A 19,940-nucleotide genomic window follows, 5' to 3' on the forward strand; every position below is an offset into this window, starting at 1 on the left:
AATAATAATAATAATAATAATAATAATAATAAAACGCAGAGGTTCATGGGTAAAAACTTGTTTGTAAACAGTGACACTCCATGGCCGTCTTCCGCATGCACAGGTGACGACTGCCCCTGCTTTAATGACCAAACTAAGATTAAAACGCGGTAGTCGTCACATGTGCGAGATAAATGGCTGTTTATGGTGAGCTAGGAAGGTACCCCATTGACTGTTTTATCAAGAAACAACAACTTAAATATTTCAACCGGGTAACAAACTCTGATAACACATTACTAAGAGAAGCCTACTTAGTAAACAAGAATGTAAAAAGTAAATGGTTTACAAGTGTAGAAACCCTCATGCAAGATTTAGATGTTGTCACCATTGTAAACTCAAGTGAAAAAATAATTAAGAAAAATTTAGACTTTATTCATAAAAAAATAAACAAATCATTTGAGAACCAATGGATCTTAGACATGCATAATGATAATAGAAAACTAACCTTGGCTAAAAACAAACTAAGAACATACAGACTTTTCAAACAAGATTTAAAAATTGAAAATTACCTAATTAATATGCAGAACCATGGTCTTAGAAGGTTAATTGCAAAATTCAGGACAAGCAACCATGACCTTAAAATTGAGAAAGGCAGACATAATAATGTGCGGCTGGATAAAAGAACATGTGATATGTGCAGCCAAAATATAGTTGAGGATGAGCAACATTTTGTAATGAAATGTCCAGCTTACAGTCACCATAGGGACAAATTATTCCTGACTGCACAAAATAAAATTCCAAATTTTGATAAAGAAAATAGTCAGAATAAATTCATTTTGATTATGGCAAACCATACTCTAGCACCAGCCTTAGCTGTCTTCTTAAAAAACAGCTATGGAACAAAACAGCAACAACTATCAGTGTATTAGGCCACATTCTGTGTTCATTCTATATTCTGTATTCACCATTGGCTGCAAATTGTATTTTTTTGTTTTTGACTTGTTTTTTTTTTTTTTTTTTAGAAATGTTTTTATTTTTTGTTTTCTTTTTTAGATTGTAGTTTTTTTTTGTTTTTTTTAATTTCTTTCTGTAAGACCCTTTTTATCCTTTCCTAAGGATTTTATGCGTCTAATAAAAATATAATATAAACAAAGATGGCGACCTTGACTGTTGCGCAGATCAACGAGTACGAACTGACACGTTTCCAAGCTTTAAATATATAATTTTCATGTGATTGGAAGGTATCGAAGGTGTCACCGACGGTAATCAGTGCAAGTCGCGCACAGGTCAAACCTCATACTTGTGATTTCCATTTGAAAAGCGCATTGGATTGTGGGAAAATCAATGTTTATCAACACAAATGTCGAACATGCGCAGCGCGACGACTACCGCGCTTTAAGTGCACATGTTTTAATGACCAAACAAAGATTAAGTGCACAAATTAAAATGGGCAGATACCACAAAATTACCATTACTGAGACTGGTTACGAACCACATCGAGGTCACGACTCGGTTAGCCTTGCTCAACTGGTTCGTAATCAGTCTTGTGATTAGTTGTTGACAAATGCTGAACAGGCCACGCCTCCAACTGTGCCGTGCGTTCGGACGAACCGTTAGGAATTCCTAAATGGAGTCAATTTGTGTAGTTTTCTTGATTTATTCTGCAGATATAGGTAAAATGTAGGCAATGCTTTGGCGAAATTTGAAGGAGCAACTAATATTCTTCAAGCTGGTATTTTTTATAGATTTTATTTTTCATTCTTTTCGTCTGTTTTTTCGAGTTTAAAAAATGTGAGCTGACTGGAGCCTTCATCCCTTGTTTATTTCTTACACTAGATGCCAGCCGATACCCCCCCCCCCGCTCATAGAGACTGCGTACTACAGTTGATTATAGTTCCTGGGCTCCCTGTGATTAATCCTTCAGGGCATCATTTCAATGTTTTCAGCCTCGCGTTCGGGCTTATTGAGTTGTTTTGTGTTACGTCGCAGACGTCTGCACGCTATACTGAGGGTGATGACAGCCAATATAATCATCACGGCAAACAGAACTGCGGTCACCGTCATCATGGCTATCGACTCGTTACCATGGTAACGTTGACTACGTGCGGTATCATCGGCGGTACTCAAAGCTGAAATACAAAAAAACAAACAAATTACACAATATCTTAGACAAAAATCTCATTTCTCCTATCATAGCAATTATACAAATCAGCGCGTAAATGTTAGTGCGTTAGTAACATACGGCGGGGGGGGGGGTACTCCCATGGTTGAAGTACGCATCTCTGTTTTGACACCCATTTTCAGGAACCTTTTGACCCATAATTTTAAGATTTGTGACCATTTTAACAAAATCTGGGAACCAGTTTGGCGAAAACGGCAGTTTTTATTTGAGCCAAAAGCGCCCTCAACGTCGATCGTTTTGGGCCCAGTTTTCAACTGCCTGCGGAGCACTCCCACCCAAAATCCAGGTGAGTACCCCGCCCTCCGGCTGCTCTGAAGCTGGCATGGCAACTTTAGGGTCACGTGAGTTGCACCCTCGCCCACAGACACTGATAAGCGTTGCTACATAGACCCTAATGTATGTTCTGGTCATTGGTTCACAATATTCCCTTCTCATTTGTACATTTCGGCAAAAGTGAAATTCTCACCCGTGAAAGCGCCGTACTCGGGTGTCACGTTGGTGACTTCGTCTTTGAAGTGCACTTTATTTTCTACTTTAGGCGATTCGGTGGTCTCACTAAGACTCGCAAACACTGTAAATAGAAGTTTATTTAGAGTACATAAATTGTTGATTATTTAAAATGTATTTTAAACGGACCCAACAACAGACCAACTCGAAGAAAACTCAACGTACATAATTTTTTTTCATTGAAAAAAGTAATTCGACATTTTCATATTAATCCGATATTAGTTAGTGTTAAAGTTGAAATCATATTCGAATTGGCAAGTACATACAAAATAGGGGTTGGCCATTTGGAAACTTTGGCGGTTAATTTCCAAAATTTTAAGCGAAAAACATTATTTTCCTATCTCACATTCAAGTTGTTTAACAATTTACAATCCTTTCAAAATAAGCCGCTCCAAATTTTAGGGTAACTCCTAACTCGTTTAATTTATTTTATTGAATGATACTAAAGGGCAACATCAAAAGTTCAATGTAGGATAAAAAAAACTTAATTCATTTAGTCGCCCCCTAAAACTTAATTGATAAATATTGAGTCTTACCAACTCACGCCAAAAAAAAAAAAAAACAGCCACCAAACCTTCAGCCGTTCAATGGGAAATAATGAAGGGGAATATACGCATGCGCACACTACTTTTCTGAGTTCTGCGCATGCTCTAGGTCTATGCCCTGATATTGACCTCATTTGACGCACATATTTACACTCGGACCAAACTATTTTCTCGTTTTTTGTTTTATTTCATTTTCTGTTATTTTTGTCCATGATTGGATATAAAAAAACGAACTACAAGATTTTTTTTGATTTCATTAAAAATAAAATTGTTTTTGTAGGATGGATACTTTTTGAGGTACCCCCAAACTAAAGCAAATATTTTTTTTTTATCCTAAAACACCAAACACCAATCACGTGACATGGCCCGTGCCTATTTCTCTTACCCGCACTCCCTCTCTGAGGTTTTAGCAATGATTTAAGTTGACAGGACTTGGTTCCTATATCATAATATTTATCGACATCTTCACAATATTCTCCACATATTGTATCTTGATTTTCCCAGCACGGCGCTATCGTTGGGATGCCGTCATCACAAAAACTGCAACTCCTGCAGTAGTAGAACCTGAAAAATAGTTGAAGCGGGAGAGTCGTTGGGTCGATACCTCATTGATAACTGCTAATGTCTCCAATTACTAAAATTGTTCAAAGAAAAACTGTCTGTTCTCGGTTTGTTGATATTACTCGTAAATGCAAGTGTTATATGTAACACAAATACACTCGTGTATTTGTATTGGTATATGTAACATATAAGAAGTAATCGTGTATTTGTATTTGTATTGGTATATGTAACATATAAGAAGTAATCGTGTATTTGTATTGTCATATGTAATATATAAGAAGTAATCATGTATTTGCATTGGCATATGTAATATATAAGAAGTAATCATGTATTTGTATTGGCACTGTACATTCATAGCTCTTTGTCTTTCACCCCTATTGACATTAATATTATGCACTGTGAATCGGTCTTTGTGGAAACTACCATTAACAACAAAACAGTTATCATAGGTGTTAATTACAGAAAACCCAATACTCCCTATTCAGAATTCCTCAACAGTTTAGAAGCATGTCTAGATCAGCTGTCTGCTAGTGGTAATGAATGCATTATCCTTGGCGATGTGAACATTGACACCTCTTCAGATTCACCATCTGCCTCCCAATATCTAACATTAACAAGTACTTACAATTTTACCCAGGTAATTAACATCCCAACACGCGTCACTGACAACACAAGCACGATCATCGATCACCTCCTTACTAACATTACAAATTATTTCTTCGATTGCGGTACTATTCAAACCGATATTACTGACCACTACCCCATATTTGGTGTCATTGAACGTCTTAATCACGTGTTTCAGACAGATAATCATGTTCAAAAATACGACTTTTCCTACTATAATAAAGACCGGTTTTTGACCGACTTAAGTGATGCATCTTGGCAGTCAGTTTATAATTGTACCGATCCTAATGTCGCGTACACATTATTTTATAATATTTACTACGGTATTTCATCTAAACATCTTCCAATTAAAACCATTCACGTTAAATCTAAATCTCTTCGAAAAACCTGGCTATCCCAAGGTCTCCTTAAATCGGTCAAAACCAAACATAAATTATTTGGCAAATTGAAAAACAAACCAACTGATATTAAATTGTTAAAAAAATATAAAACCTACAGAAACTTGTTAACTAAATTACTAAAATTGGCCAAGAAACGGTATTATTCAAACAAATTTTCAGCATCCCGTGGCAATAGCAACAAAACATGGCAAGTGGTCAACGAAGTCCTTAATAAGTCTAATCGTTCAACCGTTCCACAGAAATTAATTTCAGGCAATTCTGGCAAAATACTGACCACTAGTTCAGATATTGCAGATGAGTTCAATGACCACTTTGTTAATATCGGTCCAAATCTTGCCGCTCAAATTACTAGCTCTGGTGATTTCATTGATTACCTCACTGGCAATTTTCTAAACTCTTTCTTCTTTCATCCTGTAAGCGACATCGACGTTTTAAAAGAAATTATTTCCCTTGACCCGAAAAAATCTGTTGGACATGACAGCATTCACCCAAAACTAGCAAGAGACGCCGCGCACCTAATCTCTCATCCTCTCGCACATATTATCAATTGTTCACTGAGCCAAGGCATTTTTCCAGACTCTCTCAAAACTGCTAAAATTACCCCAATTTATAAAAAAGGACCTACTACAGATACCAATAATTACAGACCCATATCTATCCTGCCTACATTTAGTAAAATTGTTGAATCAATTGTTAATAAACAGCTGATTAATTTCATAGAGAAAAAAAGTATACTTATCAAAACACAATTTGGTTTTCGTAAAAAACACAGCGCAACACTTGCCCTAGCCGACCTGATCTCAGACATAGCCGAGAAACTGGACAAAGGTTATATTACTTTTGGAATTTTTATCGACCTGAAAAAAGCCTTTGATACTATAGATCACAATATTCTGTTCCACAAATTACAATATTATGGGATCAGAGGGCTCCCGCTACTCTGGTTTAAAAACTACCTTTCTGTCCGTTATCAATCAGTGAAAATTAACAATATTACATCTACATATAAACCAATAAAGTGTGGTGTTCCACAAGGATCGATTCTTGGCCCACTTTTATTCCTAATTTACATAAATGATATCAATAACTCAACTAATGCTTTTGACTTTCGCCTATTTGCAGACGATACTAACCTCTTTCAGTATATTAAAAGTAACACAATCAAACTTGCACATACTAACAACGATTTTCAAAGAGTCTGTGAATGGTGCAGTGCCAACAAACTTACAGTCAATGTAGAAAAACCCAAATGCATGACTATTAAAACGCCTCATAAACACCTGGGCATTGAGGGCAGCTTGGATATAAATGGGTTTGAGATAGAGGGCGTTTGTTCAATCAATTATCTTGGCGTGTCCATTGACCAGCACCTCAACTGCAAACCTCACATTGAAAAAGTAAAAAAAATAATTGCCCCCAAAGTTGGTATTATCTCCCAGATCAGACATTATGTGCCCAAATCAGTTTTACTTTTGTTATACAATTCCCTGATTCTCCCGCATATTAGTTATTGTTTAGAAGTATGGGGAAACGCCTATCATACACTATTAGAGCCTATCCTTCTTTTGCAAAAGAAAGTTGTACGGCTTATCTCATTTGCTGTTTACAATGCACATACTGCCCCTCTATTTAAAAAACTGGGCATACTTGATATTCACAAGTTGTGTAAATTTAAGATATGTCTGTTCATTTATGATCTGAAAAGCAACCGCTATGCCCATACTATCAATGACTATCTCTCCCCTCTACCTCATTTATATCCAACACGACTTGCGTCAGGTAATAACTACTATGTCCCCAGGATGAATCTTTCACTTTCCCAACATACTTTAAAATATACAGCCGTAAAACATTGGAATTCTCTACCTGAGCCAATCAAACAAATTACTAATAGAATAACTTTCAAAAGTTCCCTAAAACAACATATACTGAACACCGTACTTTAATATTTAAATACTAGCTTTATCATATGTATGATACAAATATTATTTGCAGCTAAACTTTATTTGTACTTGCCCACGATTGTTCCACTAATAATATGATGTGCAGAGTAGCGCATTAACAGCTCCATTTTTTTTCTATATTTTTTTCTCTCATTTTTTTTTTATTATTATTATTTTACTTATTTATTTCTGGAGATTTTGTTTTTTGTTTGTATGTGTATATATGTATGTGTGTGCACGTGTGTATGCGTATATATATATGTGTGTGTGTGTGTGTGTATGTGTATATATATATATGTATATGTGTGTGTATATATGTATATGTGTATATGTATATATATATATGTATATATATAATAATATATATAATTATTATTATTATTATTATTATTATTATTATTATTATTATTATTATTATTATTATAAGATTACTAGAATTGTTATTATTATTGGTGAAATAAATCATATGTAATATATAGGAAGTAATCATGTATTTGCATTGGCATATGTAATATATAAGAAGTAATCATGTATTTGTATTGGTATATGTAATATATAAGAAGTAATCGTGTATTTGTATATGTAATATATAAGAAGTAATTATGTATTTGTATTGGTATATGTAATATATCAGAAGTAATCATGTATTTGTATTGGTATATGTAATATATACGAAGTAATCGTGTATTTGTATAGGTATATGTAATATATAAGAAGTAATCGTGTATTTGTATTGGTATATGTAACATATAAGAAGTAATCGTGTATTTGTATTGGTATATGTAATATATATGAAGTAATTATATATTTGTATTGGTATATGTAATATATCAGAAGTAATCATGTATTTGTATTGGTATATGTAATATATACGAAGTAATCGTGTATTTGTATAGGTATATGTAATATATAAGAAGTAATCGTGTATTTGTATTGGTATATGTAATATATAAGAAGTAATCATGTATTTGTATTGGTATATGTAATATATAAGAAGTAATCATATATTTGTATTGGTATATGTAATATATAAGAAGTAATCATGTATTTGTATTGGTATATGTAATATATAAGAAGTAACCGTGTATTTGTATTGGCATATGTAATATATATGAATAAATCATGTATTTGTATTAGTATATGTAATATATAAGAAGTAATCGTGTATTTGTATTTGTATATGTAATATATAAGAAGTAATTATGTATTTGTATTGGCATATGTAATATATATGAAGTAATCATATATTTGTATTGGTATATGTAATATATATGAAGAAATCATGTATATGTATTGGTATATGTAATATATAAGAAGTAATCGTGTATTTGTATATGTAATATATAAGAAGTAATTATGTATTTGTATTGGCATATGTAATATATATGAAGTAATCATATATTTGTATTGGTATATGTAATATATATATGAAGAAATCATGTATTTGTATGGCATATGTAATATATATGAAGAAATCATGTATTTGTATTGGTATATGTAATATATAAGAAGTAATCGTGTATTTGTATATGTAATATATAAGAAGTAATTATGTATTTGTATTGGCATATGTAATATATATGAAGTAATCATATATTTGTATTGGCATATGTAATATATATGAAGAAATCATGTATTTGTATTGGTATATGTAATATATAAGAAGTAATCGTGTATTTGTATATGTAATATATAAGAAGTAAATATGTATTTGTATTGGCATATGTAATATATATGAAGTAATCATATATTTGTATTGGTATATGTAATATATAAGAAGTAATCATGTATTTGTATTGGTATATGTAATATATAAGAAGTAACCGTGTATTTGTATTGGCATATGTAATATATATGAATAAATCATGTATTTGTATTAGTATATGTAATATATAAGAAGTAATCATGTATTTGTATTGGTATATGTAATATATAAGAAGTAATCGTGTATTTGTATTGGTATATGTAATATATAAGAAGTAATCGTGTATTTGTATTGGTATATGTAATATATAAGAAGTAATCGTGTATTTGTATTGGTATATGTTATGTATAAGAAGTAATCGTGTATTTGTATTGGTATATGTAATATATAAGAAGTAATCATGTATTTGTATTGGCATATGTAATATATATGAAGAAATCATGTATTTGTATTGGTATTTGTAATATATAAGAAGTAATCGTGTATTTGTATATGTAATATATAAGAAGTAATCATGTATTTGTTTTGGCATATGATATATATATGAAGTAATCATGTATTTGTATTGTATTGTATTGTATATGTAATATATAAGAAGTAATCATGTATTTGTATTGGTATATGTAATATATAAGAAGTAATCATGTGTTTGTATTGGTATATGTAATATATCAGACGTAATTATGTATTTGTATTGGTATATGTAATATATAAGAAGTAATCATGTATTTGTATTGGTATATGTAATATATAAGAAGTAATCGAGTATTTGTATTAGCATATGTAATATATATGAAGTAATTGTGTATTTGTATTGGTATATGTAATATATAAGAAGTAATAATGTATTTGTATTAGCATATGTAATATATAAGAAGTAATCATGTATTTGTATTGGCATATGTAATATATAAGAAGTAATCATGTATCTGTATTGGTATATGTAATATATAAGAAGTAATCATGTATTTGTATTGGCATATGTAATATATAAGAAGTAATCATGTATTTGTATTAGCATATGTAATATATAAGAAGTAATCATGTATTTGTATTGACATATGTAATATATAAGAAGTAATCATGTATTTGTATAGGTATATGTAATATATAAGAAGTAATCGTGTATTTGTATTGGTATATGTAATATATAAGAAGTAATCATGTATTTGTATTGGTATATGTAATATATAAGAAGTAATCATATATTTGTATTGGTATATGTAATATATAAGAAGTAATCATGTATTTGTATTGGTATATGTAATATATAAGAAGTAACCGTGTATTTGTATTGGCATATGTAATATATATGAATAAATCATGTATTTGTATTGGTATATGTAATATATAAGAAGTAATCGTGTATTTGTATTTGTATATGTAATATATAAGAAGTAATTATGTATTTGTATTGGCATATGTAATATATATGAAGTAATCATATATTTGTATTGGTATATGTAATATATATGAAGAAATCATGTATATGTATTGGTATATGTAATATATAAGAAGTAATCGTGTATTTGTATATGTAATATATAAGAAGTAATTATGTATTTGTATTGGCATATGTAATATATATGAAGTAATCATATATTTGTATTGGTATATGTAATATATATATGAAGAAATCATGTATTTGTATGGCATATGTAATATATATGAAGAAATCATGTATTTGTATTGGTATATGTAATATATAAGAAGTAATCGTGTATTTGTATATGTAATATATAAGAAGTAATTATGTATTTGTATTGGCATATGTAATATATATGAAGTAATCATATATTTGTATTGGCATATGTAATATATATGAAGAAATCATGTATTTGTATTGGTATATGTAATATATAAGAAGTAATCGTGTATTTGTATATGTAATATATAAGAAGTAAATATGTATTTGTATTGGCATATGTAATATATATGAAGTAATCATATATTTGTATTGGTATATGTAATATATAAGAAGTAATCATGTATTTGTATTGGTATATGTAATATATAAGAAGTAACCGTGTATTTGTATTGGCATATGTAATATATATGAATAAATCATGTATTTGTATTAGTATATGTAATATATAAGAAGTAATCATGTATTTGTATTGGTATATGTAATATATAAGAAGTAATCGTGTATTTGTATTGGTATATGTAATATATAAGAAGTAATCGTGTATTTGTATTGGTATATGTAATATATAAGAAGTAATCGTGTATTTGTATTGGTATATGTTATGTATAAGAAGTAATCGTGTATTTGTATTGGTATATGTAATATATAAGAAGTAATCATGTATTTGTATTGGCATATGTAATATATATGAAGAAATCATGTATTTGTATTGGTATTTGTAATATATAAGAAGTAATCGTGTATTTGTTTATGTAATATATAAGAAGTAATCATGTATTTGTTTTGGCATATGATATATATATGAAGTAATCATGTATTTGTATTGTATTGTATATGTAATATATAAGAAGTAATCATGTATTTGTATTGGTATATGTAATATATAAGAAGTAATCATGTGTTTGTATTGGTATATGTAATATATCAGACGTAATTATGTATTTGTATTGGTATATGTAATATATAAGAAGTAATCATGTATTTGTATTGGTATATGTAATATATAAGAAGTAATCGAGTATTTGTATTAGCATATGTAATATATATGAAGTAATTGTGTATTTGTATTGGTATATGTAATATATAAGAAGTAATAATGTATTTGTATTAGCATATGTAATATATAAGAAGTAATCATGTATTTGTATTGGCATATGTAATATATAAGAAGTAATCATGTATCTGTATTGGTATATGTAATATATAAGAAGTAATCATGTATTTGTATTGGCATATGTAATATATAAGAAGTAATCATGTATTTGTATTAGCATATGTAATATATAAGAAGTAATCATGTATTTGTATTGACATATGTAATATATAAGAAGTAATCATGTATTTGTATAGGTATATGTAATATATAAGAAGTAATCGTGTATTTGTATTGGTATATGTAATATATAAGAAGTAATCATGTATTTGTATTGGTATATGTAATATATAAGAAGTAATCATATATTTGTATTGGTATATGTAATATATAAGAAGTAATCATGTATTTGTATTGGTATATGTAATATATAAGAAGTAACCGTGTATTTGTATTGGCATATGTAATATATATGAATAAATCATGTATTTGTATTGGTATATGTAATATATAAGAAGTAATCGTGTATTTGTATTTGTATATGTAATATATAAGAAGTAATTATGTATTTGTATTGGCATATGTAATATATATGAAGTAATCATATATTTGTATTGGTATATGTAATATATATGAAGAAATCATGTATATGTATTGGTATATGTAATATATAAGAAGTAATCGTGTATTTGTATATGTAATATATAAGAAGTAATTATGTATTTGTATTGGCATATGTAATATATATGAAGTAATCATATATTTGTATTGGTATATGTAATATATATATGAAGAAATCATGTATTTGTATGGCATATGTAATATATATGAAGAAATCATGTATTTGTATTGGTATATGTAATATATAAGAAGTAATCGTGTATTTGTATATGTAATATATAAGAAGTAATTATGTATTTGTATTGGCATATGTAATATATATGAAGTAATCATATATTTGTATTGGCATATGTAATATATATGAAGAAATCATGTATTTGTATTGGTATATGTAATATATAAGAAGTAATCGTGTATTTGTATATGTAATATATAAGAAGTAAATATGTATTTGTATTGGCATATGTAATATATATGAAGTAATCATATATTTGTATTGGTATATGTAATATATAAGAAGTAATCATGTATTTGTATTGGTATATGTAATATATAAGAAGTAACCGTGTATTTGTATTGGCATATGTAATATATATGAATAAATCATGTATTTGTATTAGTATATGTAATATATAAGAAGTAATCATGTATTTGTATTGGTATATGTAATATATAAGAAGTAATCGTGTATTTGTATTGGTATATGTAATATATAAGAAGTAATCGTGTATTTGTATTGGTATATGTAATATATAAGAAGTAATCGTGTATTTGTATTGGTATATGTTATGTATAAGAAGTAATCGTGTATTTGTATTGGTATATGTAATATATAAGAAGTAATCATGTATTTGTATTGGCATATGTAATATATATGAAGAAATCATGTATTTGTTTTGGCATATGATATATATATGAAGTAATCATGTATTTGTATTGTATTGTATATGTAATATATAAGAAGTAATCATGTATTTGTATTGGTATATGTAATATATAAGAAGTAATCATGTGTTTGTATTGGTATATGTAATATATCAGACGTAATTATGTATTTGTATTGGTATATGTAATATATAAGAAGTAATCATGTATTTGTATTGGTATATGTAATATATAAGAAGTAATCGAGTATTTGTATTAGCATATGTAATATATATGAAGTAATTGTGTATTTGTATTGGTATATGTAATATATAAGAAGTAATAATGTATTTGTATTAGCATATGTAATATATAAGAAGTAATCATGTATTTGTATTGGCATATGTAATATATAAGAAGTAATCATGTATCTGTATTGGTATATGTAATATATAAGAAGTAATCATGTATTTGTATTGGCATATGTAATATATAAGAAGTAATCATGTATTTGTATTAGCATATGTAATATATAAGAAGTAATCATGTATTTGTATTGACATATGTAATATATAAGAAGTAATCATGTATTTGTATTGGCATATGTAATATATAAGAAGTAATTATGTATTTGTATTGGCATATGTAATATATAAATATGTATAATTATATAATATATAAATACGACATTACGACAATACATATTTGTATTTGCAGTATGTAACTAACAAACATGTATTTGTACTGGTACGTACAATCTTTTTTTGTTTCAGTGTGTGTACTATGTAAATAGTTAGCATTTTTATTAGCACGTGTATTTTGTAACTAGTTAGTATTCGTATGCAACTATGTAACTAGCAATCGTGTATTGTATTGGCATTTATATTAAGTTACAAGAACTTATAATAATAAAAATATGTAACAATAATTCGTGTATTTGTATCAGCATGTGTACTATGTAACAAATAATTAGTACCTGTATCAGCATGTGTATTATGTAACTAGTAATCAGTATTTGTATCAGCACGTGTACTATGTAACTAGTAATTAGTATTTGTATCAACATGTATATTATGTAACTAGTAACCAGTATTTGTATAAGCACGTGTACTACGTAACAAGTAATTAATACCTGTATCGGGACGTGTACTACGTGTACTACGTAACTAGTAATGTTTCAGTATTTGTTTCAGCGTGTGTACTATGTAACTAGTAATCAGTATTTGTTTCAGCACGTGTACTACGTGACTAGCAAATACGTATTTCTATTGCATTTTTAATAAGTAACTAAAACATATTATTATGTAATATGTAACAAAAATATGTATTTCAATTGTACGTGTAATATGTAATAAACATTTATGTGTTTGTACTGCACGAGTAATATGTAAAAAGTAATTATATGTTTGTATTGTACGTGTAATGTGTAACTAACAATTATGTGTCTGTATTGTATGTGTAATATGTAACAAACAATTATGTGTCTGTATTGTATGTGTAATATGTAACAAACAATTATGTATTTGTGTTGTACGTGTAATATGTAACAAGCAATTATGTGCCTGTATTGTATGTGTAATATGCAACAAACAATTATGTGTCTGTATTGTATGTGTAATATGTAACAAACAATTATGTATTTGTGCTGTACGTGTAATATGTAACAAACAATTATGTATTTGTGTTGTACGTGTAATATGTAACTAACAATTACGTGTCTGTATTGTGCGTGTAATATGTAACAAACAATTATGTGTCTGTATTGTGCGTGTAATATGTAACACACAATTATGTGTCTGTATTGTACGGGTAATATGTAACTAACAATTATGTGTGTATTGTATGTGTAATATGTAACAAACAATTATGTGTCTGTATTGTACGTGTAATATGTAACAAACAATTGTGTCTGTATTGTACGTGTAATATGTAACAAACAATTATGCGTCTGTATTGTACGTGTAATATGTAACAAACAATTATGTGTCTGTATTGTACGTGTAATATGTAACAAACAATTATGTGTTTGTATTGTACGTGTAATATGTAACAAACAATTATATGTCTGTATTGTATGTGTAATATTTAACAAACAATTATGTGTCTGTGTTGTACGTGTAATGTAACAAACAATTATGTGTTTGTATTGTATGTGTAATATGTAACAAGTAATTACGTGTCTGTATTGTGCGTGTAATATGTAACAAATAATTTTGTGTCTGTATTGTACGCGTAATATGTAACAAACAATTATGTGTTTGTATTGTACGTGTAATATGTAGCAAACAATTATGTGTCTGTATTGTACGTGTAATATGTAACAAACAATTATGTGTCTGTATTGTACGTGTAATATGTAACAAACAATTATGTGTCTGTATTGTACGTGTAATATGTAACAAACAATTATGTGTCTGTATTGGACGTGTAATATGTAACAAACAATTATGTGTCTGTATTGTACGTGTAATATGTAAAAAACAATTATGTGTCTGTATTGTACGTGTATAATATGTAAAAAACAATTGTGTCTATATTGTACGTGTAATATGTAACAAACAATTATGTGTCTGTATTGTACGTGTAATATGTAACTAACAATTATGTGTCTGTATTGTACGTGTAATATGTAACAAACAATAATGTGTCTGTATTGTACGTGTAATATGTAACAAACAATTATGTGTCTGTATTGTATGTGTAATATGTAATATGTAACAAACAATTGTGTGTCTGTATTGTACGTGTAATATGTAACAAACAATAATGTGTCTGCATTGTACGTGTAATATGTAACAAACAATAATGTGTCTGTATTGTACGTGTAATATGTAACAAAGAATTATGTGTCTGTATTGTATGTGTAATATGTAACAAACAATTATGTGTCTGTATTGTACGTGTAATATGTAAGAAACAATTATGTGTCTGTATTTTACGTGTAATATGTAACAAACAATTATGTGTCTGTATTGTACGTGTAATATGTAGCAAACAATTATGTGTGTATTGTATGTGTAATATGTAACAAACAATTATGTGTCTGTATTGTACGTGTAATATGTAACAAACAATTGTGTCTGTATTGTACGTGTTATATGTAACAAACAATTATGTGTCTGTATTGTACGTGTAATATGTAACAAACAATTATGTGTCTGTTCTGTACGTGTAATATGTAACAAACAATTATGTGTTTGTATTGTACGTGTAATATGTAACAAACAATTATATGTCTGTATTGTATGTGTAATATTTAACAAACAATTATGTGTCTGTGTTGTACGTGTAATGTAACTAGCAATTATGTGTTTGTATTGTATGTGTAATATGTAACAAGTAATTACGTGTCTGTATTGTGCGTGTAATATGTAACAAATAATTTTGTGTCTGTATTGTACGCGTAATATGTAACAAACAATTATGTGTTTGTATTGTACGTGTAATATGTAACAAACAATTATGTGTCTGTATTGTACGTGTAATATGTAACAAACAATTATGTGTCTGTATTGTACGTGTAATATGTAACAAACAATTATGTGTCTGTATTGTACGTGTAATATGTAACAAACAATTATGTGTCTGTATTGGACATGTAATATGTAACAAACAATTATGTGTCTGTATTGTACGTGTAATATGTAAAAAACAATTATGTGTCTGTATTGTACGTGTATAATATGTAAAAAACAATTGTGTCTATATTGTACGTGTAATATGTAACAAACAATTATGTGTCTGTATTGTACGTGTAATATGTAACTAACAATTATGTGTCTGTATTGTACGTGTAATATGTAACAAACAATAATGTGTCTGTATTGTACGTGTAATATGTAACAAACAATTATGTGTCTGTATTGTATGTGTAATATGTGATATGTAACAAACAATTATGTGTCTGTATTGTACGTGTAATATGTAACAAACAATAATGTGTCTGTATTGTACGTGTAATATGTAAGAAACAATAATGTGTCTGTATTGTACGTGTAATATGTGACAAACAATTATGTGTCTGTATTGTATGTGTAATATGTAATATGTAACAAACAATTATGTGTCTGTATTGTACGTGTAATATGTAAGAAACAATTATGTGTCTGTATTGTACGTGTAATATGTAACAAACAATTATGTGTCTGTATTGTACGTGTAATATGTAGCAAACAATTATGTGTCTGTATTGTACGTGTAATATGTAGCAAACAATTATGTGTCTGTATTGTACGTGTAATATGTAGCAAACAATTATGCGTCTGTATTGTACGTGTAATATGTAGCAAACAATTATGTGTCTGTATTGTACGTGTAATATGTAACAAACAATTATGTGTCTGTACTGTACGTGTAATATGTAACAAACAATTATGTGTCTGTATTGGACGTGTAATATGTAACAAACAATTATGTGTCTGTATTGTACGTGTAATATGTAACAAACAATTATGTGTCTGTATTGTACGTGTAATATGTAAAAAACAATTATGTGTCTGTATTGTACGTGTAATATGTAAAAAACAATTGTGTCTATATTGTACGTGTAATATGTAACAAACAATTATGTGTCTGTATTGTACGTGTAATATGTAACTAACAATTATGTGTCTGTATTGTACGTGTAATATGTAACAAACAATAATGTGTCTGTATTGTACGTGTAATATGTAAAAAAACAATTATGTGTCTGTATTGTATGTGTAATATGTAACAAACAATTATGTGTCTGTATTGTACGTGTAATATGTAACAAACAATTATGTGTTTGTATTGTACGTGTAATATGTAACAAACAATTATGCGTCTGTATTGTACGTGTAATATGTAAGAAACAATTATGTGTCTGTATTGTACGTGTAATATGTAACAGACAATTATGTGTCTGTATTGTACGTGTAATATGTAACAAACAATTATGTGTCTGTATTGTACGTGTAATATGTAACAAACAATTATGCGTCTGTATTGTACGTGTAATATGTAAGAAACAATTATGTGTCTGTATTGTACGTGTAATATGTAACAAACAGTTGTGTGTTTGTATCGTACGTGTAATATGTAACAAACAATTATGTGTCTGTATTGTATGTGTAATATGTAACTAGCAGTTATGGAATTGTATTAATCATATGTAATGGGTCTCCACTTTCACAAACACCCGTAATTAAATTAACGTAATATAGTAATTTACCGTTTTTTGTAGTTTTCATTCCAATAGTAGAAGTAGTTCCCAATGTCGTAGAGTGGAATATTTTTTCTTCTTTCTGTTACAGCGTACTCTGTCCCACAGCCGCATTCAGAATACTTGCGATAACCACCATTTGCGCATTGCAGGTTCTCTGGAAATCTGATGCCAAGAGTAATTACTGTTTCGGTAGCTATAACAACGCAGACGGCGAGTAGACATGAATGTACGCATGCGAGCATCACGTATATATATGTAAGTGTTACTAATACACGGCACACAGTGGGACACAAGTGATCAACGTACGCCTTATCAACCTACTTGGCGCTCACACTGTGTTACGGAGTGATACATTGGAGTTAGTGACATTCGCGAACTCCTGTTATATGTGCTTTCGGTGTATATTTAAATCGTGTATAACACCAGATGAGTTTTGGACCCGAGGAATATGGTCACAACTTCGCGCCCTCAGATTCATTGACAATTGCCGGCTAATAAATAAACTGTTATAAGCTTGTCGATAAAATTAAATCACAGTTTAATCCAGATGATACCGGTCCATCCGATTTACATCAAAAGACGAACGACCCAGGTCACATAGTGACACACCCTGACGCCCACACAAAGTCATCGACTTACTTCGCTGCAGACATTCCGATCATATTTAGAAGTTGCTTTCACTTTATAACCACAAACCTCACATAGAATGGCTTTTATATTGTAATTACGAAGTCAAACGAAAAAATAAAAACATCACTAGTTGGAAACATTTTCGCTGTTGTCACGTATACTTGCATAACTGTCATATAATTGTTTTTTTTGTTTTTTTTTTTGTTCTGGTAATGTTGGTTTTCTTTATTAACATCAACGATATCTCTAGTATGTTTCATATTTATAGGAGTTTGATCTCTGAGATCATGAGATTATGGAGATCACTTCCGTGTCAAGTCTAATTAACAGCTTCCATCACGTTCTGGCAAAGACGTTGTCATCGGCTTATAAATCAATACACAGCCACAACTTGGATATATGTAAATATAAATATTATACAATTATGATTATGAATAGCGATTACCGACCAGCACAACTGACTTAGGTGTATCGTGCTTGCCTACACTTTATAGAAGTATCAGTACATTTCCGAGTTGTGTACATTTGAAAATGAACAAAATCAAATTTACTTTAGTTACTAGGACTGTGTGGTGTTAAATAAAATTCCATTGTCATGTTCAATTTCAATTTTCATTTTCACTTCACGTTGAAACATGGTAGAATTCACGCCCAGTGAAAATACGTGTCTTTATCACGGACTGAGTGCTTCGGTTGGGGAGGTTCGCCCTCTTTTCTTGGTGTGTTGTTCGTCGTCATGCTGTAACTTCGACTCCCATCCCATTGCGACGTTAGGGAATACATATTTGCTTGGATTGATTATTAAAAACAAGAGGTAAGGGGTATCTGCGTCTTTGCGATTGGATATGATCTTTGTTTTAATAGCGGTGTATAACCGTGTACCTTGCAGCAAACAGTGGGAATTCCCGTTTTATAAAAAGCACCGTTCATACTACGCATGCGCATGTACCGTAGCGATTTCAAATGATTCGCCACACCCTTTTTAGGGCTGACTATATAAATGGGTTCATATGGTATGGTGCCGTACATAATCAGAGCGTGGAGGTAAACAGATATGTTTTACCTCCATGGTGTGCCCAAGTGAGATAGGAGTATCAGGATACTAGTATGCAAGTATCTGTTCACGCACAGTCCGAACCCATGCTTAGGAAATTACTTGTATTCTGGGTATTCAAAAACGTTTCGAGCAAAATGCCATGGCAACTTATATCATGATGCTTGTTATGACTTGTTGGTGTCTATCGGCCTTGTTTGACATTTGTTTCACATTGCTACCCGGGAACAAAGGATCACACAGTAATTATGCACACACTCTGAAAGTGGGATTTCCCCCTGGTAGTCACGTGCTTGAATTGTAATCTCGGTGGTGCGTCATAGAACGTTACTCATTGATGGCAGTCACTCAAGCCAAAAGTGTGGAAATGCAGAACCACGTGCAGGGTTCATATA

The 19,940-nt window shown here is 29.6% G+C and overlaps 1 protein-coding gene across 1 annotated transcript; it reads right to left on the reverse strand.

The window, feature by feature from the left end:
* Positions 1-390: 390 nt before the first annotated feature.
* LOC100374740 (uncharacterized) lies at positions 391-18,491 on the reverse strand. The gene is made up of 4 exons (XM_002738570.4): positions 17,868-18,491; positions 3,599-3,777; positions 2,628-2,732; positions 391-2,108 (listed from the first exon to the last, which is right to left on the reverse strand). Exons 1-4 carry the CDS (start codon positions 18,101-18,103, stop codon positions 1,900-1,902), a joined length of 729 nt encoding a protein of 242 aa, XP_002738616.1. The 5' UTR covers positions 18,104-18,491; the 3' UTR covers positions 391-1,899.
* Between the last annotated feature and the right edge of the window lie 1,449 nt (positions 18,492-19,940).

Source organism: Saccoglossus kowalevskii, chromosome 1, assembly GCF_978046115.1.
Source record: "Saccoglossus kowalevskii chromosome 1, keSacKowa6.1, whole genome shotgun sequence".
NCBI lineage: Eukaryota > Metazoa > Hemichordata > Enteropneusta > Harrimaniidae > Saccoglossus > Saccoglossus kowalevskii.

Excerpts from the sequence above, each read along its gene's own strand:
- LOC100374740 (XM_002738570.4), bottom strand. The coding sequence starts at position 18,103 with ATGCTCGCATGCGTACATTCATGTCTACTCGCCGTCTGCGTTGTTATA. Across the intron at positions 3,778-17,867 it reads AATGAAAACTACAAAAAACG|GTTCTACTACTGCAGGAGTT; the intron begins GTAAATTACTAT and ends ACTATTTTTCAG. Across the intron at positions 2,109-2,627 it reads CGAGTACGGCGCTTTCACGG|CTTTGAGTACCGCCGATGAT; the intron begins GTGAGAATTTCA and ends TTTGTATTTCAG.